This window comes from Thermobia domestica, chromosome 7 (genome assembly GCF_964235325.1).
Source record: "Thermobia domestica chromosome 7, izTheDome1.hap1.1, whole genome shotgun sequence".
In the NCBI taxonomy this organism is placed as follows: Eukaryota; Metazoa; Arthropoda; class Insecta; order Zygentoma; family Lepismatidae; genus Thermobia; species Thermobia domestica.
Genome location: NC_137460.1, coordinates 108,189,047 through 108,215,544, shown reverse-complemented (window position 1 = coordinate 108,215,544; position 26,498 = coordinate 108,189,047). Strand labels below are relative to the sequence as shown.

Sequence of the window (26,498 nt, the reverse complement as noted above, 5' to 3'; positions counted from 1 at the left end):
ATATATACAGGGTGACCCATTTTAATCTTTCCACGAAAATATCTCGAAAACTTTTCAACATAAATAAACCGAACAAAAACTCAAATAGGCAATGCCATGGGGCACATCGAATGGTGTTATCGTGGTTCCTCCAAAGCCACCCTTCATGAAGACTCAAGGCCCAACTTTAACATTTTAAATGGAAACATGTGGCGAGTGATAACTCGTTCGATAGATCTTTAAAAACTACAAAGTATTGGGGCAAAAAAGAAAAAAAAATCATATTGGTCACTGCATTCAAATGGCGGCCAAGACTTCGTACCAATATCAAATAAAACGTCCAGTACCATCAGTGAGCAAACGGTTGGAGATAAATGAATACAATAAAAAGTAAAACAGGAAAATGGTATGGGTACGTCGAATGATGATGTGGTGACTCCCGTTTCGCCTTTCATGGGGGTCCTGGGTCCAACTTTGAAATTTTAAATTGAAACATGGGTCGAGTGATATTTCTTTAAACACTAAACAGCGTTGTAGCAAAACATTTTTCATATGGATCACCGTTTTAAAATTGGCCGCCAAGACATGGTCCGTGTATCAGATAAAACGTCCAGTACCACTAATATGAATATGATTGGAGATAAATGAACAAAATAAAACTCGTATAGAAAATCACAGAGGGTATTTATTATTCCACGGCTCGAGAACGATGCAGCAGAGAAAAAGATGATTAAAATAAAAGTGACTTAATGCAAAGGAGAAAATCTAATTCCTAGAAAATTGTCACTGCAACCTCCCTCCTCTGAAGTGGAAAGGAATGGTGAAATTGCAAATGAGAACCTTAGTTTTTGGAAATTGAATCTCGCAATAAAATTATCTGAAATGTATTTTTATGAGAGATAGATATTTCTGTAATGAGAAAAAGTAGGTAAAATTCGTGTTAAATGGTACCTTCCATTTTTATTGCATGCAATGATTTCATACAAAAATCAATCAACTGAAATGCAAAACAAAATTGTCGAACATTGCAGTTTTTGCAGTGTGAACGAGGTATCACTCGCCCCATGTTTCCATTTAAAATTTTGAATTTGGCTCTGCCGCCCCCCCCCCCCCCAGGGGGCAGTGCGACAGTACCATTTGATGTGCCCCATGACCTTTCCTATTTGAGTTTTTGTTCGGTTCATTTATCATATTAATGGTACTGGACGTTTTATCTAATACAGGAACCATATCTTGGCGTCCATTTTGAATACTTTGACCGATATGAAAAATCTTTTATACCAGCGCGTTTTAGTTTTTAAAGATCTATCGAACGAGGTATCACTTGCTCCATGTTTCCATTTAAAATTTTAAAGTTGTACCCTGAGTCCTGGGGGACACCACGACAACACCATTCGATGTGCCCTATGGCATTTCCTTTTTGAGTTTTTGTTTGGTTCATTTATGTTGAACCGTTTTCGAGATATTTCCCTGGAAATGTTAAAATGGGCCACCCTGTATATATTTATTAATAAAGAAATGTTTCGTAACTTAATAAAATGATTATATTACGTAAAGGCTTATGTGAATAGAATTGGTAATATAGTGTATTTAATTAGTTACTAAGATAGGGAAGAAATTAAAATGACTTTTTAGTATTAAATTATATAATTCATCTGACAAGAAGGAAAGATTTCAGCTTGTTTTAACTAGTACAAGAATTAAATTTGTAATTTCATAAACAAAATTTGTAAGATGATTAAAAACAACAGGATGGTATATGTAAGAACAAAACTAATTACTGAAGGAAAGCCTATTTCTGGGAAGACCTCCGCAGTGTTATGAACTCACTGTCTTAATACTTTACATAACAAATAAAAGAAATGACTTACAGAGTGAGGATTGAAGAATCTTGAAGTGTCAATACCATTTTGACTACGTCTTGACCAGTTATAGCACGGCCGCTGTATCTCTGGCTCTGACAGCTATGCGAAGAAGAAAGCGATGGTTGATACTACACGGACACACCCACATAAGGACCCAATAAGTGACCGAGCTGTCGCCGCGCTGGCATGGAAACCAGACGTTGTTGCCGCTCCGTGTTCTTCCTTTTGTTTGCGCATAGTTGAGTGAAAAGTACTTTGAGATTGTGTTCGGTTATTGCGACTATGTGTTTTTCTTTCTTTTCTTTTTGTGTGTTTGGGTGTGCTGTTGAGAATAGTGAAAAAGTTTAAAAAATCCATGGAAATTCAGAATTTATTAAGCAATTCATTTTGATTGTATTTGCTTGCTTTTTCTGTTTATTCTTAGTGTGTGGTTAAACCCACGACAAATTGGCAACATTGTTTTGTCCAGGTGCAGAACTGTCAGAGCCAGAGACGTAGCGGCCGTACTTTAAATGTATGTAGTCTCTAATTTTTTACGTCGATAAACTTCTCTTTATGACTACCTTTGACTAACCCTCATGTTTATTATTCAGGCAGTTTATACAATTGAGATTTGTGGTTTTTACCTGTGTTTCTCTTCTTGTTTTTCAATTTCTTATTTTTGAATGCTTTCACTTTCAATTTCACTTTGTTAATTCTGACTTTCAGTAAGTGAGTCTGTTTATTTTCATACTAATTTCATTTACTACAAGTACCTTTAATTTTTTATAACAGTTTAATACACCTAAGTTACTTACACTCCCTCTTCTGGAGAAAATAAAACCAAGTGCTTGAAGTCATTGGATATGTTGATTCTCTCTCTCTCTGTTTTATTTGTATACTTATAATTTAATATTCCTAAGTTACGTTACAGAAAGAAAGATTGCGTGACAGTTTAATAATGGATTTAAGTCTCATCTGTATCACAACTGAAAATTTGAGCTTAATATACCTTCATAGTAAATACTTTGAACAACTTTTTTTTTTTTTTTTTTTTTTTCTTGCTGAGTCGGTACAAAATTCTACATATACGTGTTGTACCATTTATCTTGACAAGTTCTTGTAACTTTTAAACTAATAGATAGGAAACACTTAAATTTCATGCCATGAAAGCATCTGCATGGGGACATAGTTTGACATACCACCCATTTAACATTGTTGCCAACCGAACTTTTTTTTTATTTTTAAATGGCACTACTTTAGATTATTATGTGTTTTTAAATCGTACGTTAAACGAAAACTTACAATTCCCCACTTAATGATTTAGTGTACAAACTAAGGGCGTTACAATTCCAGAAATACTGAAAAAGAATCAAAGTGCCGATGTTTGCACAACAGTTAATAACGCAGGTGAGAGGACAAGGGAGTGCACATATGAAGTGCACCTTTGTCTCGTCATAAGACATATTTCGAATTAATAGGAGCAAAGTTACAAAAAAGTTTTCTAAAAGGATTTTGTCTAAAAATTATTTAGGTAAGTAAAACATCCAATCACTTGGATTGTTTTCAATAAATGTAAGATCGTAATGCCGTCTAAAGAATTCGATATTTCAAACAGTTTCGGAGATATGATAAACACTAGTAAAGTTTACTACATGCTTAAAATTATGTAATTTCGAGAACTTGTAATTACAGCTATCAAAAGCTATTATTGTAATGTTACAGAAGCAAGAAAAAGGAACAATTGTTTTAAAAAGTTCCCAGAAATTGGCCATTTTAAGCATTTTATAGCAATCTTTACCAATGCTTTTCCTATCTCCGGAACGTTTTGAGATATCAAATCCTTAAAAACAGTCTACGTGATTAGGTGGAATACGTTTCTAAGAATGTGGCCTAGTCGCTAACGCTCTCGCCTTCGGTGCGAGCGGTCCCGGTGGGGCCACTCGGTCGAAAAAGTGTAAAACGCTTTTTCAAGCCAGCCACCCTGAATGAGGTTTTCCTCATTCAAACCAGGCAAATGCCGGGTTGGTACCTAACATAGATTCCAGGCAACTTCCTTCCTTCCCTTTCCCCGGATTGTGTGCTCGCCGAGGGACGTCATTCCTCAAGAACGTGAAAGGCTAAATGGCCTTAGATGCCGAAATCCCAGAAATCTAAATCCCAAATCCCTAAACTTATCTAAGGACATGGTTTAAAATAAAACTTGTTTTTTTAAAAAAAGTATTTTTTCCCTAATGATTGATTGATTTTATTGATTTTAGATTGATTTTATTGACTCAACTATTTATTGATTTTAGAAAGGCGTACGACTCGGTTAGGAGAGAAACATTATACAACGTTCTTACAGAACTTGGAATACCGAGAAAGCTAATTAGATTAATTAAGATATGTTTAAATGAATCCCAAAGTAAAGTCCGGGTAGGAAAAATTTTGTCCACGAGCTTTCACGTCGAAAATGGCCTGAAACAAGGAGATGCGTTGATTATTTAATTTCGTTCTGGAATACGCTATAAGGAAAACCAAAGATAGCAACCAGGGCCTAGAGTTGAACGGTATTCACCAGGTTATGGCATATGCTGATGATGTAAATTTAATACGGGATGATAGGAGAACAATAGAAAGAAATGCAGAGATCTTATTAAACGCTTGCAGGGACATGGGTTTAGAAGTAAATGCAGAGAAAACTAAATACATGGAAGTGCGTCGGGACCGGAATACAGCAAATTATCGACGCGTTAAAATATTAAATAATACTTTTGATAAAGTGGATAGTTTCAAATATCTAGTATCAATATTAACAGAGGAAAATCATATTCACGGAGAAATTAAATGTCGACTAAAAGCAGGGAATTCGTGTTACTATCCGGTTCAAAATCTCCTGTCGCTGCGAATTCTGTCGAGGAATTTGAAGCTTAAAATATACAAAACGATAATCATGCCTGTTGTTCTGTATGGCTGCGAAACATGGTCACTGAGGGAAGAACATAGACTGAAAGTATTTGAGAACAAGATCCTGAGACGAATATTCGGACCTAAAAGGAACGGGAATGGGGAATGGTGGAAACTTCACAACGAGGAACTACATAATTTATATGGTTTACCCAACATTGTTAGGGTCGTCAAGTCTAGGAGGCTTAGGTGGGCGGGTCATGTAGCTAGAATGGAAGAAAGTAGAAATGCTTTCAAAGTCTTGACTGGAAGACCAATCGGAAAACGACGATTAGGAAGACCTAGGCGCAGATTGGAGGACAATATTAAGATGGATCTCGCAGAGATTTTAATACAAAGTAGAAACTGATGCAGTTAGCTAAGGATAGAAGTCAGTGGAGAGCTTTTGTGAACGCGACATTGAACCTCCGGGTTCCATAGGCCATAGAGTTAGATAGTTAGTTTTTTCCTTAAACGTTGTTCCTATTTATTCATATCATGAGCACATTATTCGACTCAAGTACTTTGGATGTGTATTGCTTCGTACATCTCACGTGCCTTATTACTGCTGTAGAGACTTCTAAAAGTTGAATTTTATGTTATTGTGTCATCCTTAGTTTGGAACACTGAATTAAAAAAAAAAAAAAATGTGATATTGTAAGTTTTCGTTTAACATGTAAATTTGAAATATGTAATAATCTGACTTAGAACCATTTGAAAATAATAATAATAATTTCATGTTGAGTTGGCAACAATGCTAACTGAGTGGTTAGGAGATATGTCAAACAAGTCCCCGTGTCAATATTTGCATGGTACGAAATTTCTGCTTTTTTTCCCCCCTTAAGTTTTAAAGTTACGAGGTCATATCAAATAAGTGACCCCCTGTACATATTTTATTGATTAATACAACAGATTTTCTGTCTGATTATTCAGCGTCTGGTTTATTTTATGCAATTATAATATTGGACCTTTCTATCGCTAGCACTTTAATGTCAACGCGTGACAATGGTCCATTACCGCTAACATAAGACCGTTGTGATTAACTGGAATAAATGTACGTGTCAGTTGTATGGAAGCAACTCGTCAAGATGGGTCGAAGAAAGATGTGGCACAATGGCAAAAAGAACCCATTATGGTCGATTTTATGCGTGGGCACACAGTAAATGAAGTTGCTCGATTCGTTGGTGTATCGAAGCAGACTGTCCAACTTGTCTACATGGAATGATGCAACATGCGTGTGAACACAAAACTTTGGTCGCAAAAAGTTTTATGCAAGTAGCAAGTCTTCCTGGTAAATTCATATTTTGCAATAAAATTGCTTAAGTCAATAGTTTTCCAGTTATTACTATTATTATTTGTATTTTTCTCAACTCATCTGAGCTGGCGATACATAATATACATACCATCAGAGAATATTACTGTTTCTCTAGTTTTTTTTTCTTTATTCCGGCGTTTGCATTAAGTGTCCAGTGTTACGCTCTTCTTTATCTTCTTTGTTTGTTTTTTTCTTTCTTCTTTCAAATGGTTTCAAGTGCTTTTTTCAACGTCTTGCTGCCCACTTCAGTATCTGAGATTACTATTAGTATTATGTTCATAATATGATACTCCTCCTGGTATTATTTTGTTTCATTCCTATTCCTTGATGTGTGATTTTTGACACACTGTCTTGTTTTGCGTACATTCAGTTTGTGTTATCATTTTGGATCTACTTGTGATATGTTACGTTTTTCAGTATATGTTTTCTGTAGTGTTTCGTTATTTATTAGTTTATTCTTTTATCCTTGCGTGAAACGTTGTATTTCTGGATATAAATTCTATTTTCGTCCACTGCAATGTACTGCAATTCTATTTTCGTCCCTGTGTACATATTCTTGGTTAACTTGTTCCGGGGAATGTAATACTTTTCTCCTCCCTTTCTTCCGTATGTTCTCTGTTGTTTTTAAGATTTTTACTACTTTTGATTTCTCCGTTTGACTTAGGTGGAGGGGTGTATACTTGTAGTCTGCTGCTACTATTGGTCTTTTCCCTGTAATTTCCTAATATTTGAATTTGCATGAAATATATGTTTCGGATATTGTTTAGTCCTTGTACTTCCTTTCTTGGAAGTGATATTTTTTCTGTACATGCTCCTATTCTGTTCTCTGACAATATTGTTCCGGTTTTCATTTGAAGTTTTGCTAGCTCGCTCTCTATCCATTTTTTTACTCGAAATGAGTATGTTGGAACTGATACTGCAAATGTATTAATTAATGGCTTTACTTAAGGGGGCAGACTACTAAATATTTTTCAAAAGCTAACAATTTTTCTTTTGCCTGTTTGTCGTAAGTGAAAAGAGATAATGAAAGGTAACTTACCACAATAATAGATAATGTTATTCTACACCCGAAAATATGAATCAGAAGAATTTTCAGTGTTGCCATCCATAGAAATTACACTGTGGCCAAAATATGAATTACTCAAAAATGTAGGTTAAGGCAGCGATTAGAAAAGTGAACTCAACGGTAATTGATGACTTATTATGTTGTCTTTGTTCCTTTTTAACTACTTTAAGTTATTACAAAATAAATACAAATATTATTTGAAAAGTAGTTAACAAGGAACCAAGACAACATAATAAGTCATCAATTACCGTTGAGTTCACTTTTCTAATCGCTGCCTTAACCTACATTTTTGAGTAATTCATATTTTGGCGACACTGTAATTTCTAAGGAAGGCAATACTGAAAATTCTTTCGATTCATATTTTCTGGTGTAAAATAACATTATTATTGTGATAAGTTACATTTCATTCTCTTTTCACTTACAAAAAATGGGCAATGGAAAAATGTTATTAAGCTTTTGAAAAATCTTTAGTAGTCTGCCCCCTTAAGTTCTTACTGCTAAAGTTTGTTTTCCGTATATCTTTCAGTCTTTGCTAGTGATTTTGTGTTATTTCTTCTTTTATCATTTTGTGTTCTATTCTCAATTGCTTGAAACTTAAGTATTTGTTTACTTTTGGCTTCATAGCTTCCACTGTATCTTCTATAAATAACTCATATTTTTTGATTATTTGTCCCCCCTTGGTTAACCTGTTATCATTACATTTGTTTATTCCAAATTTCATTTTTATGTCTATCAAGAATATTTTAATGATTCAGCAGATTTCTCAGTTGGTTTTCCGTACTCGCATAGTTTGATATAATTCCCATACATTAGATATAGTCTTTTTAATTCTGTTTGGTTGGTTGGTGGTATGTTTAATCCCTGCTTCGTCTTGTCCAATAATTCAAAGAGTGGGTCGTGTCCTAAGCAAGGAATATTTATCTCCTAATTTGTATATCTTCTATCTCTGCTTCTGTCCGGTTATCTCTCAAATGTAATGTTGTATTCCATCTGCTCATGTTCTGTACTAAGTGTTTCAATATCTCCTCAGAACATCTCAAGTAGTCCCAAGTTCAAGGAGTGAAGTATTGAGTCGTATGTTTTGTAATAATCTGTGTATGCTGTGTATATGGTTTTTTTTTTTTTTTTTTTTTTTTTTTTTTTTTTTTTTATCATAAACTTATTTTGTTATGATTAATTAATCTTATTTTGTGTGGAAGAGTGCCTCAAGATATGCGAAAATATTTCTTTGGAGCCACAGTTTGTACACTCCGTAAGAAAGAAGGCAGAATTCGTCCAATAGCTGTACGTTGCACCTTAAGAAGATTGGCTTCTAAGCTCGCATGCTCCAGTGTTTATCAGCAATGCTCTTCCTACTTCCAGCCCAACCAATTAGGGTTCGCAACGAAAAGAGGGTGTGAAGCAATTATCCATTTAACTCGAACTTTTATCAAGAACCATGAAAATTCAGTGCACGTCATTCTCAAAATAGACTATAAAATGCCTTTAATACAGTGGAACGTGATATCATGCTAAGTGAAATAAAGCAACAGCTCCCTGCCGCCTATCCCTTTTTCTGGCAAAGTTATGCTTGTCCATCAATGCTGTTTTTTGGAGAGAAAACAATACTGTCCCAGGTCGGTTGTCAACAAGGGGATCCAGCTGGCCCAATGCTTCTCAGCTTATCAATCCATCCTATAGTTCGCAAATTATCATCTGAACTAAACTTATTTTATCTGGATGATGGTACTTTGGGTGGGTCCCCACAATCCGTTTTTCAGGATGTGAATACTTTATTAGCGGAGTCTAAACGCATTGGTTTAGAAGTTAATCCTTCTAAATGTGAACTGTTTCTCACACCTGGATAAGTGGATCCCACTATTGTATCACAATTTCAACAGCTTCTTCCTGGTATTCGAACACTTAATGCGAACCAGTTATTTCTTTTAGGTGCTCCTAAATCAGTTTAAAAACGTTATTGAACGTTTAAAAATTTTACCATCTCACTTGGCATATTTCCTTCTAAAAAACTGCATGGGTATACCAAGTTACAATATTTTCTTCGAACTACTCCAACATGGTATATGCCATCTCTACTTCTCCAAATGGATGCCTACCAAAAAAAAAAAAAAAAGTCTATTGTAAATATATCCATGAATCAAATACAATGGACACAAGCTAGTCTTCCAATTCAAGTCGGAGGTTTGAACATCCGCAGAGTCTCAGACCTCAGTCTTCCAGCATTTGTTTCCTCTTGTTATGGGATGAGACCACTCAAATCCAACGTCCTTAGCAATCCTGTTGATGATGTGGTCATTCATCACTTGACAGAGGCAATTGACGTATGGAAGTTCTTATTTGGAAATGACATACCATCCACATTGGAAGTACAGCTAGGACAAAATAATCTTAAAATCAATTATTGAACAAGAGTTAGTCTTGGATAATGTATTTGATATAGCTCGCTTTAAGGCATTACAATAAAAAGAATCTGGTGCATGGTTGCAATCAATTCCATCGAGAAATATTGGAACTCTTATGGATAACAATTATTTTCGTCTTTGTATTGCTCTACGCATTGGCATGAACATGTGTAAAAAATTTACATGCATTTGTCGGGAGCAGGTCAATGAAAAGTGTTTGCATCCATTGAGCTGTTCTAAAAGCGCAGGCAGAGTGTTCCGACACGTTGAATTAAATAATACCCTAAAGCGTGCTTTGGCCAGTATAGAAGTGCCCTCAATTTTAGAACCATCTGGTTTATCAAGGGATGATGGGAAAAGACCAGATGGCATCACGTTAATCCCCTTGGGAAAAGGGCAATGTCTAATATGGGATGTAACTTATGTTGACACTTTCGCAGCTTCTCATATCGTATCAACATCTAAGGAAGCTGGAAGTGCGGCAGAGATAGCGTGCAGACGAAAACATTTAAAATATACATGCTTAAAAGAGGGCCATATTTTCATTCCCTTTGCTGTTGAAACAATGGGTGTTTTCAGCAAAGAGGCAAAGAATCTAGAGAAACAAATTGGTTCACAGCTGGTTGCGAAAACAAGAGATCCGCCGAGCAAACAATTTTTAATACAGAGATTTAGTTTAGCAATTCAGCGGGGAATCGCAACTTGTATTTTGAAATCATTCCCCTCTGATCCTATTATGGAGGAAGCTTTTTATCTTAAATAGTTGTAGGGGACATTAAAGATGAAGATCGGTCTAAGTACCAAGAACATAAATTCTTTTAAACCCAAATGATGTTCACTAGAAAGGAGAGTAAGGTGTCACAAGATGGTGAGAGGTGAATTCAAAAGTCATAGAGATCTTTCCTATTTAAAAGGAAAATACAGCCAGGGATTCATGCTTTTGATAAAATATGCCAACGAAGCAGTTTCTGTCAAAATCGATGGAATAAAACATTTGGGCTTGTTTTCTGAACATTATATTTTAACAAGGTAATGTGTTAATTGAGAAACCTACGGATGTTTCCTGGCAGCATTTATTGTGTTGCTAAACTCAACGAAAATGGAATTACAGGATTTCGATTGTTGTTTAGGATATCAAGATGCAGATCAAAGAGAGAAAATCACATAAAATTGTATGGCCACGGTGTTTATTTGTTAGAAGGGAATTGTAAAGATTAGACACAAGTTATATTTTAACTAAATAATAGTTTTGGGCCGGATATGTTCCAGATGATTCACACAGTATAAAAAGTCAAATCAGAATATAAATTGTCCAAAATAGAAAATTTAAATTTACCGCTATATTTATGCCGCACAATTATGACAAATTATTAATAAGTAATTTCTGTACTTGTTTTTTTAAAAGCCAGCAATGGAAGTTATAAGAGCATTAGATTTTAAAATATGTCAACACAATAGATGTTAACAATTATTATTTTCCTGGTTGTAAATTTTGTAATATGTATATAACATTGTGTATAACAAGTATATAACAATACAAAAAACTTGGTTTGTTATTTTCGCGTCTATTATTAATTGTTTATATACGCCTGTGTGTATTTTCTGAAACATTTCTACTGTTCTGCTATTATATTCCTCTCTTTTCAATATCTCCTTGTTATGTTAGCAACGCATGCTAACATTTTTTTTATATATGTGTTTAGCAAGTTATTGTATTAAAACTAGTGGTTTGGTCGTTTGTCATTTTGTTTCTTTTGGGTTAGGCATGCTTTGCCTCTTGTGAGAAATTTCGGCATTTCTTAGGGTTATCTATAAACTTTCTGATATCATGTGCAACTATACTATGCAATGTGTCGAATTGTTTACACCAGTAATTATAGATTTATTATTAATAATAATAATAATGTTTAAAAAGAATTATTTTCAAGCTATAAAAAGAGGACAAAATATGACCGGCTTAATTACAAAGGAGGACATCAATTTTCCTCTTCCAAAACCGGACGTCTGTCAACCCTGGCCAGTATTTAAAACTAAATTTTTACTCAGCGCTTGAAATAAGCGAAAGTTTCTTACACAATTCACTTTCATTTATTTATGTATTTATTTCGTTTCAGTGATTATCCGCTTCAACTTTTTTCACCAGTGATAGCAATTTCAAATGCACTTTTCAATCGAACAATCCGTCCACGTACATCAGACCCACCTGGCGTGAGAAGATGATATTTTTACACAGACCCGTGTCATCGAAAACTTATTTTCCAAACATCAAGAAATTCGAGGACGATAAGTTATTGTGATTGTGACAAATAAATTTACATTATTATTACTTTTTTTTTTATTTTTTAAAAAAATATTGTATGCTTGTGTGTGTGTATATATACATATTTTTTCGGGTATGTTACAAATAGACAGTTCTAATACATGCACATCACCTCTGTGAATCCAGACTGTGGACAAATAAGGTTCTAAATTTGCCCACTGAGTGATCAGTGCAGTGCCAATCTGGGTTTAGAGGTTTTAGTAATTTACCATGCAAATAAGATGCTTTCTTTATATCAAATTCGTTAGCCAGATCAGAGATGGAAAGTTCCTGTGGCTACAGGATAATCCGCAGTGCAAAGAGTGTAATGTATTATACAAAACATTTTTTTAAATGCAATTTTTTGTAGTAGTGCAGTTATTATTATATTAATCAAATAGAAAAATATTAACAAAAATATTTTCTCTACGGCCTAGTCAATACTGAAATACAAAGAATTTATTCTTAGTGCACGTCCTTCAGAGAAGAATTAGTAAGCTTTGTTGCTAGTCACAGAATGCAAGATCCTTAAAAGTCGTTGTCTTACATCCTTAATTGTTGCATTTTTCAAAATTGCTGAAAGAAGAACTGCCATAATTTGAAAACTTCATCGTTGTGTTACGTCTCCAATTTTGCTACAGTTTGTTCATATATATATATAAAGAAAAAAAAAGTACTGTTCTTTCGCCATAAGTGGAAACTTAAGTGTCTCAGAACAAATATCACAAAAGCACACTTTCTTTTTGTATTGAGAGAAGTAGAGGTACAAATTTTATTTTATTTTATTTTTTAATTTTTTTAAGTAAAATTACTACATTTTACTACATATAATAGACGGAACTGACAGCGACTGCTAGTGTTAAATATGGTAGTGATTATTGTTGAACTTTGTATACTCAATAATGTATACTTAATGTATTATAAATAGTGTGCTTGTACCAAAGCAAACGTTTCAGCTGACATTTTTCTAGTGCGTTAGTGTGTGAATGTGGTACTGTACCTTATATGTATATACGTTTTCCTATGATAATTGTGTTGATATGATAAAAAAAAATGGATTATTATTATTATTATTATTGAAAATAATTCAAATATTTTTGTAAAGTGGTGCTTTTTTTCTAAAAGAAAATGTGAAGCAAATAAGAATGTGTCTTATTTCATGGAACTTTTGTGCATCGTGTTTTCTTTCCTGTGACCCTAGTGGGGCATTGTTTGATGATTTAAAAATAATGGGCCGAATGAATAGAAAGAAGCAAATGCTTGTACGTCAGTTTTTATTATTATTTATTTATTTATTTCTCTATTTTTTGTTCTGTTCCAGCCAGTTTTCTTGATCATTGTTAGGTTGTAATTACATTCTCAAAGATTTCTTGACTGTTGACCAACGCTTCCATTGCAGCTTTTTTTCTTCAATATATATATATATATATATAAATGGAAAATTTTCAGGCAAAAAATCCTTGACTTTTTTTTTTTTTTTTTTTTTTTTTTTTTTTTTTTTTTTTTTTTTTTTTTTTTTAAGCCCTTGGGTTTCTAAAACTGAGTGTGCTGTATGTAGTTTCGTGACACAGAAATTGAAACGTGGCAGATTTTTCATGATCACGAGATGTACAAGCATGAAATAAAGGATAGAGCTTATTCGTACACATCGACGCAATTTTCGTACTTCGACCTTTCGCTTCTGTTTTATTTATACGGCCCAATATCTCATAATATTCAGCCTGTGTGTCATACTGTTAATTTTCTTTTGTTGGTAGAATATTCAGCTTTGTGTCGTTTTTTTGATAATACTAACATGTTATTGTTGAGCATAATTTATGACATATTTTCATATAAACTTCGTATGACGTATTCTCTGTAGACAATTCAGTTCGGAATTTTCTGAAACTAATTTCGTAACTCTTAATCTGAACTTGAACATCAAGAAGGACCAGCATGAATGATTTTGTACAGATTATTATTAATTACGTATTCGTATTACGTGTATTCTTTTAAAAGTTCTGTTTGTGAACACAACGGTGATATGAATGCAGTGGTACTTGATGTAATGTAAGAGATGTAGTAGCGAGGTCCTTTTGATGTGGGTGGTATGTTTTATGCAATTTTCGGCGTGCTAAAAGTATTTCTTACGTTTAGAAAAAGAGAAAGAAAGAAAAAATATTTCAGTACCCAAGAATGACCATGATATAAAATTGAGCCTAAACTAAAGTGTGAGCAGGATAGAACATATGTATATCAGATATGCTGTAATCATACTATATAAAGGGAAAATCATGCTGCAAATAGCAATATTTCTTTGAAGAATGAGATTCCAAAATATCTTGTAATATTATGTGTAAGCAGCTATTATTAATACTTACGGAATTCTAAACATTCCTACCGTTACAGATCATGAAGGGATAAGTCAGCCACATAATGCATATTAAACGGAGTAATCTACAGTGAATGCATTATTATGGTTCCCGACGCCATTATTTCTTTCTTCATGTTGACAATCCTGTAATTCAAGTAACTATCATTTTTTTGCCAAGACTGCATGCATATGGATAATTCTATGCATCAGAAATCTCATTCTTGTGTCATATGTACACTAGTAATTTGCTGCGCAGGAACACAGTAGAAAACAGAATTGTAGTGTGTGTCACTTTTGAGCCAAGTGTTCAGTTGCTGTAAGTTTCCAAAGGTACAACACTTCACCTGCCGTATTTATTAAGACATTTTGTAAGAACAAGTCCTGAGCATGGCTGCTAATTCAGCTATAATAAACGAATTAGAGATACTCGGAATATTTCCAATCTATTTCGTCTACTACTTGATCTTTGTGTACTTAGCTGTATTCATTTTTGCTTCTGTAAGGAGAAATGCTGGTAAGAATATTTTTCCTCTTAATAAAAAACTTAAATTAGTTTAATTTGTGATTTTTTTAAATACAGGATCTTCAAAAAAGAATGCTAGGATTTCGTAGGGATCTGTGCAGGAGTGATTGTACCTGGATGATTGAATGATAAACTGTTTTGTTGGGCAAGTCACTGTGTTGCCATGTTACAAACAGGTCCTGAGAAAGCATGTAGTGCCGCAGTGCGGTGATTTTCCAAGACAAGTGGAAGCACAAGTTGAAACATGTAGAGGGCGTTTGGTTGAGAGCACAAATCGAGGCCATAGAAATGCATACTTTCAACATTGCCTTCCAACACGATGGATAACCCCTCATTTTAATCGTATTGTTGCACGTGCTGTGTATATTCGTTTGAAGATCAGTAGATTGGATATCAAGGACTGGTTTCTTCACTTGTAAAAATCCCCGACTTCATACCATGGTTTTCTTATTGTAAGGTTTAGTACGTGTTAAATTCAATTTGAACCACTTGGAAATAAGATTCAATATGGCATCACAGGGTCTGGTGTGAAATTGATTATCACTTGAACGTGTATCGTGTTCTGAATGGTACTCATAGAAACGTACTGACATATGAACACACTTTAACATTTTTTTTTTTTTTTTTTTTTTTTAAATATATACAGTATAATGGGTTCTGGTAGCATTACACTTGTTTCTTCATTGAATGAACTATTTGAGTTGCCAAAGAAAAACTGTGCAGCTGCCCTTTCAACTACTCAAGTGCTATCACTCCTGCATATAGCAAAAACTGTGCATTTAAAGGCAAAATTTAATTTTGTTTCCTTTCCAACTTAATTTTATTTCTACAGGGTGTCCAATATGCAATGCAACCCGGAGTTTGGGATAGTAGAACTTTTGAACCTGAAGCGATACACAAATAATGGTTATACCAAAATGAAGCTTTGTTCATGCATATGTATTTAAATTACGATGCAACGATTGAAGTACACTATGAACCACACAGTGTTGCCAGATGTAATCGAAGGTTTTTTTTTTTTTTCAAAACATGTAAACTGACTCACAACTCATACGTATGGATGTTCTGTCGTTAATTTTCAGTTTGTTTAGTTGGAGTAGCTTGGAAACTGGAGCAGAATTTTTTTTTTTCATTTCCACCCATAATTAATCGGATGAGGCCTCTGTAAGGGGGAACTAGGGAAATCGTATTTTTCATAAATTAACACTCTGAATTGACAACATTGCTGATGTTTCACTGCATCAAAAGGTGTGTTACGGATCTGTCTATATTATGCAATTCCTGAAAACAATGAAAAAGAAACTTTGAAATTATCATGATAAAACTTTTACTTATATGCACCCGTCAACACTGCTGTTCATTTCTATGGGGTTACTTAAAGCAAGAGGTATACAAGAACAGTTATTCTGAAACTATACAAGACCTGCAAATAAACATTTGCAGTGCCATTGAGAACATTAACACTTCTACTCTTTGTAAAGATGCTGCCAACATGGTGAAACGTGTGAACCAGTGTTTGAATCAAAACAGGGGACACTCCCAGCATCCACTGTAGAGCTGGTAACTCATTTCTGTTAGTAGCAGTGTTGCCGGGTGCATATAAGTAAACGTTTTATCATAATAATTTCAAAGTTTGTTTTTCATTGTTTTCAGGAATTGCATAATGTAGACAGATCCTTAACACACCTTTTGATGCACTGGAACATCAGCAAAGTTGCCAATTCAGAGTGTTAATTTATGAAAATTCTGATTTCCCTAGTTCCTCCTTACAGAGGCCTCATCCGATTAGCTATCGGTGGAAATGAAAAATTCTTTTTTCTGCTTCATAGTTTCCAAGCTACTCCAACTAAACAAACTGAAAATTAATGACAGAACATCTATACGTATGAGTTATGAGTCAATTTACATGTTTTGCAAAAAAAATTGATTTACAACTTCGATTACATCTGGCAACACTGTGTGATTCCTAGTATACTTCAATCGTTACATCGTAGTTTAAAAACATATGCATGAACAAAGTTTCATTTTGGTATAACCATTATTTGTGTGTCGCTTCAGGTTCAAAAGTTCTACTATCCCAAACTCCAGATTACATTGTATATTGGACACCCTGTATAACTGATCATGTCCTTTATCTTGTAAAAGTGTTCCCTGTTAGTCTTGGCAGATTGTGCACAAGGAAGTGGTGTCAAGTTTTAAGTTAAGAGAATCTTATTTATATCTTTTCGTGGCTAAATAGCTTAGCTTATGCTTTCCGTACGCGTGATCTATGTTCGATTACCATGAGAGGCGCATTGAACGGAAAGTCATGTCTCATATTAAATGTCCTCGGTGGTGGAAAAGGACATTGAACTCCAATCAACTAAAAAGCCAAAAGCCTAGTACATCACGCCATAGCAACAGACACGGCGACTCAAGAAGTGCTGGTTCAATTCCAGGCGATGTGAGTTTCTGGTTGACAAACGAGTTGTTATATCGAACGGTAGTATAAAATAAAGTGCCGGTAGTATAAAATAAAGTTCTACCAAACCGTGATGTAGGTATTGAAATTATATGTTTAAAAACAACCATTGTACTCTTTAATATCTTATTAATCGTTATGGCGTAGTGTTCTGCTTAAATTATCTATCTGTATATCAATATTTTCATTAATAAAACTAGTTGTTGATTATCACCAACGACATCGTATGACTTCTGTATCCAATTTTTGGTGTCAAGATGAAATATTGGGAAGTTTAAACAATACAATTTCCGAAAATGGAATATACACGTATTTTCCAGCTCTAGAACTCTATTGCAATTTCAGCCAAACTTCGTACACACATGATTTAATATTAGGGTGACCAGGTTCTGACAAGCGGAAAGTAGGACACAAATATAATAGTTTATTGCGTCGGCAATACGCAAGTCCTTATTTCATTTAACGTTAGCCTTAAATTATTATTATTATTATTATTATTATTATTATTATTATTATTACTATTATTATTATTTTAAGTACCGAACAAAAGTATTAAAGGAATTCAACACAACTCCAAATGCTTTGATGAATGACAAATTGGTTTATTTTTATAAATGTAAAGTGAAACTTCGTGTAGGCTAAATACTTTTTTAATTGATTTTCGGAGCGTGTGACTGTTTTAAGGAATGGAGTAAAATTTAGACCGGCACGAGGGAGCTTCTACTTAACTTGGTTAGCATTGCTGTCGTAACTTGAAGTAGAAATCTTTCCTACTGTATCGATAACTCAACAAGCAGTAAAAGCAATGTACTGCAAAATAATAGTTCCTTGATTATTCTCCTTTTCTAATCTATTGAAGAGTTAAAAAAAAAAAAAAAAAAAAAGGTTCATCAGTCAGCAAAAGAGTTCCTGTGATTCAAAATGTTGTGAATAAAGAATGAACCAGTTGAGAATGCTCAAAGGGCATTGCCAGAACGAGCTTAAACCCATTTAATCACAAATTATTTTTGTTTCAGAATGTCCTAATTCCTTTTACTTATTGATTCTGACCTCATTTAATATATTTTGAGCATCTTAGTAGTAGCAGATGGACTGCTAGCAGGTCCTTATTGTAAAAGACGAAATAAATCCACAACAAAAATCCACAGACAAAAATTGATAAAAATAAATTGTTCCCATTTGGGAACAGTGGGATTAAAAGGGTTAAAAAGATTTTTTTTTTCCAAAATTTATTTGAAATTGATTCAATAATTATTGCGTCATTAGTTATTGACTCAATAATTATTATTTCAATAACGTTAAATATTAAATCAACATTCGTATTGATCAACACCAATATCGTTTCTCTTATGACTTAAGATTCCCGAGATATGGCTCCTTAAATCTCCCGAAATTGAAACTTTTTTGGCCAATATCTCGGGAACGGTAAGAGTGACATGAAAAATTCCATCATTTCTTTCAGATAGTTTTTGATGCTCAATCGAATGGAGGGCTCAAAAATTGAAAAATTCGCAAATAACAGACACAGACAGAGAATTCAGTAACGAACATTTTAAGCTTGTTGAACAATAAAATATTAGTAATAAATTAACTCAGGGCATTTTAAGAAAAAGAGACATTTCACGATTTTCTAGGCATCTTCACAACACGCAGAACAGATCTTTGGAAAACAATACTTTACTGCAAAAATCAGTACGTCTGGTCACTCTAGTTAATATAAGAATAAGATGCCTCTAACACCTCTAGGACTGGGAGTGGGAGTGGGTAGAGACCTGCACGGGCCAGGGCCGGCCCGAAGCCCGGCCCGGTCCGCGGGCCGGGCTTGGGCGGGCCGACTCTGCTATTTCTTTGGGTCGGGCCGGGCTTGGGCGGGCCGACACTGTTATTTCTTTGGGCCGGGCCGGGCTTGGGCTGGCCGACACTGATTTCTCTTCAAGTCGGTCCGGGCTGGGGCCGATCAATTGCAATTCTTTAATAATTATTGACTTTCGTTAAACAATAATTGGAATAAAGCCAAACGTTGAAGAAGTGTGTCAGTGAAAAGTGTTACAAAGAATGCAATAGCTATTTACAGTTTGTGTTGCTTAGCGGCTCCACTTTCACTATAGAGGATTGCAGGCATTATGCGGTAAATTGAGCTCTGACCTTGACCTTCACTGAACTCAAAATATAACAAGAAGGGGTGGGAATGTTTTGCCTGTCGCTAAACAATATTGTATGCTAAAAATCAATTAAGTTATTTTGTTACAGGGAATGGCGTTTTTGTTCTCTCCATGACAGGCAAAGTTCTAGGAGGCAATGGTACCATTCGGGAGGCAAGCGTCAGGTTGTGAACCAGAGTTTAGAAAATGTTTCTGAGCGTTAGGTCAAATTTAGTACTAAATTTTTAGAAAGATTGGGGCTCGAGCTAATTTTTTTTTAAAAAATTATCGGGCCGGGGTCGGGCCAAAAACTTTTAAAATTTATCGGGCCCGGGCCGGGCTTGGGCCAAGAATTTTAAAAACTTATCGGGCCGGGCCGGGCTCGGGCCGAAAATCTTCAAAACTTTTCGGGCCCGGGCTGGGCCGGGCCTAGGTACATTCGGGCTGGATTGGGCTCGGGCCGAAAAATTCGGCCCGTGCAGGTCTCTAGGAGTGGGAAGGGGTGTGACATGTATAAACAATCGAAAACGACCTATATTAGTGCCAAATCCATAATTTTCGTGATCGCTAAGCTGATTGGTGACCGTCTCGGTAGCTGGAGAAAGACGGAACAGTTTGAAATTAATTTTGGAATAAGGCTGTTACCTAGCTCAAGGCGAGATTTTATTATATCACTTGAATTAAAGGGCAAAGGTTAGGGAATTTTAAAATTTATGTTATAGGATTTTATCATTACATTTTCATAGAAATGTGTATCGTAAAGGGTAAGGGGGTTCAAATATTTTCCATACATCTATTTTCTTCATATGAAACACGGTTATTGCGTTGCTTGTCATTTATCCTACTCAGCCCGTTATTTTCAAACATTTTCAAGAAACATTCTTCCCATGTAAAGAACGGGCATTTCAGCTAGTAACAGATAAAATTGCAAGACTATAAATTATCCATAGAAATAGTGTAGTGGTCATTTTCAACTGACCATGTGTGGTATCAGAGCACACTCCTTAACACTCAGATAAGGAATGAGAGCCAAGAAGAATAGAGGGCGAGGGGGGAGCAACATGTAGTGAAGTGTATTTGGCAATGTACGAGTAGTTACGGATCTATGAATGTTGAACCTTAAAAATGATATACCCTGTTATCAATATCTTTGTTCGCTTGTCACCACTGCTTTGCCAACGTCAGATCTTGTTTCTTATGTCTGTTTTACCGAGCATGGGAGCTAACATGTTATGATCTCAACAGAGCATAGAGTTGGACGTAATTTAGCGGCAACACAGGGGGGGATCCAGGACGGACTTCTGAAGGGGGGGTTGTAATACTGCTATTTAGAGCTACTTTTAAGAGTTTCAAACTCTGGGATGGGTTTTATTTATATATATAAAATAAAGTTTTCTCTTCTGGGGGGGTGCCCCTCCCCTGGATCCGCCACTGCGGCAATATTGGAGGTTTAAATTCTGTTCAGACTTCCATACAATCCGTCAGGATCTGAATGTCCATGTTCGTGCTTTTGATACATTACCAAGCTGTTTACGAAAGTTTGAGATAGCTCGTAACTCTTAATTAATTCAGATACCTTCAAACGCAGGTTACATAGTTTTCTCCGACATAGTTTACCATGTATTGAAAAAAAGTTATTGAGTTTTCAGTTTTCACATGTGAGGTAATTTTTTTTTTTTTAATAATAAACATGTAATAATTTTTTTTTCGTAAATCGTTGGGGTTTCAAGAAACACCTCGGATTACTTTATTATGAAAGTCATTTTATGTTTTAAGAACATGTTTTTTTTTTTTTTTTTTTTTTAAATCTTTTCTTTAACTTGCAGCTGCAATTACAGTATAATGTATTTTTAAAAACTACGTCAGAAGATACGACAATTGCTTGTAACCAAAAATACATAGAGATGTACATGAAAGCTTATGCTCGAAATAATAGCGAACTACAGAAATCGCCAAAACCAAACATATTTTTGCATTTCCTATGTTCTACCTTGAATCATAGCTCTAGGCTGTAAAACACCTAAATCTATTGCTTATTTAACCTCTTTACTGGTCCCATATAGCTATCTTTCGTTAATGTCTTCGAGTGGAACGCTCAAATAAGAAAAATCGGACGTTTAACAAGCATTTGGAGATTCAAAGCACTTGAAGTGTGGGTGTCTTCTGAGAAATATTTTAATACTTATCCAAAACTGGAAAGACAACTTGAAACCTTAAAGCTATGATAAAACATATCCGTCCGAGCAGCAGTCAATTGAAATAAATAAGCTTTTTCTATAGTTTACGTAAGAAAATGATATTTTCTAGGAAGCGAAACTGAGAACTTATTTAATAAATAAATAGTTAGGAAATAATATCGAATACAGAAAGCAACTTTTCTTATTATTACTATTATATGTGTGCAAATTGTAGGTTTATGTTTAAATGAATAGGTAACTAGAGTTGCTTTGCTGCAGTTCATATGTTGTTTTGAAAATAAAAATCCTTTTTCAAAAGTAAAAGTAGTTTGTATATGGTGGTATTTATGGTTTAACGTACATTATGTTACTTAATTATTCTTAGAAGATATGTGTATGTTTCTGGTTTGATACCCAATGAGAGTACATATCTGGCTTGGATCTACGTTTAACTATAATTTTATGCTAGGAACGAGATCCAATTGCCCCACGAATAAGAATGAGGTTCACTGTTTATAATAGTGTAGGATGTACTTTGCAAATGATCCAACAATAATTAAACTATCACTGTTGACATGTATGGATGAAAGTTAATAAACTTTGTTAAATTTCAAATTAATGTAATTTATTAGTGTCTAAGTTCAGCGGATTTTTTAAGTATCTGTATTTGTTCGTAAGTGTTTAGCTCTTCCACCACATGAAGGTGCGTTAGGTTCACTTTAAATTGAACGACTAATATAAACATTTCCACATTTGTTAGTCCTGTAGCATTCTCTGTGGCTTTAGCTTATAATAGGTACTCGGGATCAGTACTTAGGAGAGCATTTTAAAATAGAATCGTTTCAAACAGAATATTAGCAGTAGTCGAGTAGACAGTGGTAGGTGAGAATTCAAGAAAAGCTGTTTAAATTATGTATTTCTATATTCAGCATAGCTTCTCGGCTGCATCAACTCAATGTTTTTGAGACTTTACAATGTCTATAAGAGGCATTCATTTTCGAAAGAAAAGAAACTCGGAAAAAGCTGCTCTTGCTATGCTTACGCAGTACCTGTCTTTCATCCTTTCCAGGTTATTGTTGAACGTTTTTGTAACGCAAGGACATTTATAATGCTTAAAAATATAAATGTTGTTCACAAAAACATGATTAACGCCTTTCAAACATAAATGCTCACTTTACTGACTGGCTTTCACTTTTTTTCTTGGCACAACGAGGCCATGCAATTTCTGTGACGTTTACTTTAGGTCCATGTTTCATGTAGCCCTGGTGTTATAATGAATAACTTCCATTGTAAGTATCTGTTACTTTGGTTAGATAATACTGCACGAGACAAAAGAAGCAATAATCTAATTTGCAGTTTTAAACAGTAATGGAAATAAGTTGAGCGTAAATACTACAGTATACATGATCTTAAAAAAAATGTATTTGTATTTAGGAAACAGAGAGATTACAACTAGATTGGAGAGTACATTTATATTATATTTCAATATATGAAATCTTATTTAACATACATTCATAATAATTTATATATTTTTGGAACAGTGTATTACGAACTAAGCTGTGTATAGCATTGAGTGATTTTTAAATAAACATAAAACCAGTTAATAAAAGTAAATATTTTACATTATCTATGCTTTGTTGAAGTAGTTTGATGTATATACTTTCTAAAGAATACTCTAAAATAGTTTTTCAAACTCCTACTGACATTTCAATAACTTAGAGTTATCTTACTCACTTGTTGTGTTACAATTTCAAGTTAGCTACGTTCAGCCTCCACAGTTGTTATTTATTTAATTTTGATAACCAGTTCATGTTAAAAGCATCGGTATTAAGATAAAAAATATCGGTATAATGAAAGTTAATTTAAAGTTTGTAGCACACGCTAATATTGGTTATTGTTTAGCTTTGCGGGGCCAGATTTTTAACCGACTTTTTTTGCGATATTCTATTCACATACGGTTAGGTTAGGTTAGGTTAATAACATCTAATTCAGACAGTATTGCCGAGCGAGCGTTAGCGAGTGAATGCGAGTTAGAGCCCCGCAGGACACGTTGTTTTCTGTCTTGGTTAGTGTTGGCCCCCCATTACTAAACAATTACCCTAATATTTTTAAAAAATCAAAATTCAACAGATTCAACAAACAGTTCAGAAAATTCAACAAATCTTTTTAGTAATAAATGTCATCAAATGAAGAAGTAGATTTTGTTTTGTTTTCAAAAATAGAACTTCTTGATATTCTTTAAGTTTGACTAAAATTTTAAAAATCAGCATGACCTTTGGAAGTTCTGGAGGTCGTTTTTAAAACCATAAAATAGTCGTGTTGATTCCTTAAAAGGAAATTGCAGTATTAATTTTCTGATATTGTTCATATTCATATAATTTAATATATACAGGGTCCGGTGAAAAGACCTTCCGTATTTGGAGAGGACGCTGTGTGAGTTGTGGTGGGGATACGGGGCAGAGCGGTATCGATCGATAGCGGCATACGTGTCATTTTCAGTATTCGCAATGGCGTAGCGCAATGAGCATCATGCGTTTGTTGTGGAGGAGTATATTCATAATGGTGATTCTGTGATTACTGCTCAGCGGGCATTTCGCATTCGGTTCGACTTTGGCCGACGTGATTCTGTTCCGGATAGAAAAACTATTGAAGTTTGAGCATCAAACTTGAAGGCAACAGGTTCTGCACTGAAAAAATTCGCCTGATCTACGTGTTTCAAGTGCTGAACGCTTTGGAGATTGCTGGATGGGCGCTCTCACACGCGCCACATTTTTAGGCGTTACGATCAGGTCTTTTTTTGCCGGACTCTGTATTTTATGATGTGTGAAATTAAGCAGCGATTTACAATATTCATTCTTTACTAGGATAATATAAAAATAAAATCTGACGAAAGCAAACGCTTGTTATTGCTAATTTGTTACAGTATCGGCAACATATCATTGCCTTAAGCAAATACAGTACATTATCTGACACGTCTGATGAAGACAATTGTATGTTTTCGAAACTATAACAGAGACTATTAATAAATGTCTGCTTTGGTCTGATTTTAATTTTATTTAAGTTTATACGTAGTTCCAGAGCTAGAATGAAGAAACATTCTGGATAAATTGGCAACATTTTGACCACAATAAGAATTCTTCAGCAACAGTTTTTTCTTACTATTCAAGCTGAAGATTCTTTTTTAACATTTGTAAACATTACAATTGAAATCAGTACATCGGATAATTGCCAGTTCTATTTTGATTGAGTTGAATTATTTACTTTTCGAAACTATATAAAAAAAAGAAAAAAAAAGGATTTAATTTTCCATGTTTGTTTTTGGATAGTGTGTGTATTTTGCTCAGTAAATTGGTCATTTATTGTCATAAACACAACATGCAACTAATTTAGTTTTTTAAAAAAAATAATTTTTATTTATATCCTTTTTCACAATGGCAACCTTCTTGAAAATTACTCTAAAGTGAAAATGTGTAGCTAAGAGAGGCCAGAAGCAGATTATAGCAATAAATAATTTTAACTTTATATTTCTTTTTCCCCTTTCTAGTAATGTAAAATGCAATTTGTGCTTTCGATATAATATGAAAGAGTATAAGAGCGTTTCTTAATACTTTTTTTTTTTTTTGAACACAATCAGTTTTTAAATTTATTGACATTGAAGATTAATTGTGTGTATAACTGTCCAAGTCATTATCATATTCGTATGTATGTAACTAATTTCTATTCTACACGCATTTGTTTGAATCTCGCAAATAGTTTGTACACCCATCTACTTGCCTGCAATTAAATGTTTCTTTTTAAGAGCCTAAGTTGTTTCTTTTCTCTCTGACTAGAATTGACAAATGTCCATCCAATAATCTGTCATTCTTTGAGAGTTGTTGCTCAAAACATTCATCATTGACTTACATGGGAATCTCAACAGAGTTGTTGAGTTGATTTTCAGTTTAGCGTCTTTCAGCAGCGAGGCTATATGAGATGGGACCTACTGATTAACGTGGAATCCGAACCACATGAGCTCCCGCCGGGAATCGAACCCGGGCCTCCCACGCCAATGGCGCGTACCCTAACCGCTTAGCTACGAAGGAGCTCAGGAATCTCAACAGATTCCAATGAGATACCGAAGAGCCAGTCAGCTCGTTAAGAGCGCCCTCATCATACTAACTATCATATCCAAAAACGCAAACCTTTTGGTGCATTTTCGAGAAAATCACCCTTAAAATTTGCATGATATGATCATGAAGAAAGACAAATAAAATCATTATGAACAATATATGAAGCCTGTCCAGAAAGAAACTGAGCTTTTGAGCAAATATGATCAACGAAGCTGTCTTCGACTTCCTGTTTCCCAGCGCTGCATGGTGGAATTCTGCCCATGCATACTAACTGTAATTACATCATCATGCCTTGTGTCAATCTGAGACTACAACCGTTAGAGTGAAGCTGTGTTCTGTACTTACGGTGTTACGAAAATAAAGATCTCGGAAGTGCATCAAGTTTTGTTTCAAACTGGGCTAGACATTTACAGAAACTTTGTAAATGTTGCAGGGAGTGTGTGGGGAAGAATGTGTGAGCCGAACCCAGTGGTATGAGTGTCAGCTTTTTCAAAAGCAGGAAGAACATCCGTCGTAATCAGGGCAAAATGTAGGCGCTCACCAACATCATGTGATGTTGACGTTTAGAAAGTGCGCGTTGTTGTATGGAAAGACTGTCGTTTAAACGTCCGCGAAATAGCTGAGAAAGTAGAAATCAGTAAATAGTCCGGTCATGTGATATCAGTTGAGAAACTGAACGAACACAGTGTTGCTGCAACATTTGTTCCACGGTTGCGGACAAATGTACAAAATAAATATGTGATCTGCGAAATCTTTTGAATTGTGCAAACGAAGAAGATAGCTTACGTGACTGGAGGCAATGGCTATGGTGTTCAAGCAAAGACTTCAAGTCATTCCAATAGGTAGGAAAATCTTTGTCGAGACAAAAAAAAAAAAAAAAAAAGACCCCATCCGAAAATTA

At 34.6% G+C, this 26,498-nt stretch overlaps 1 protein-coding gene across 1 annotated transcript in view; it reads left to right on the top strand.

Annotated features, from left to right (window-relative positions):
- The window catches only part of tank (EI24 domain-containing protein tank), a 55,127-nt gene extending 29,838 nt beyond the window's left edge, over nucleotides 1–25,289 (top strand). Inside the window, exon 7 of the mRNA XM_081765105.1 lies at nucleotides 11,649–25,289. Coding sequence (XP_081621231.1) covers nucleotides 11,649–11,754 — 106 coding nt within the window. The 3' untranslated portion in view covers nucleotides 11,755–25,289. The remainder of the gene's footprint in view (nucleotides 1–11,648) is intronic.
- The last annotated feature ends 1,209 nt before the right edge of the window (nucleotides 25,290–26,498 follow it).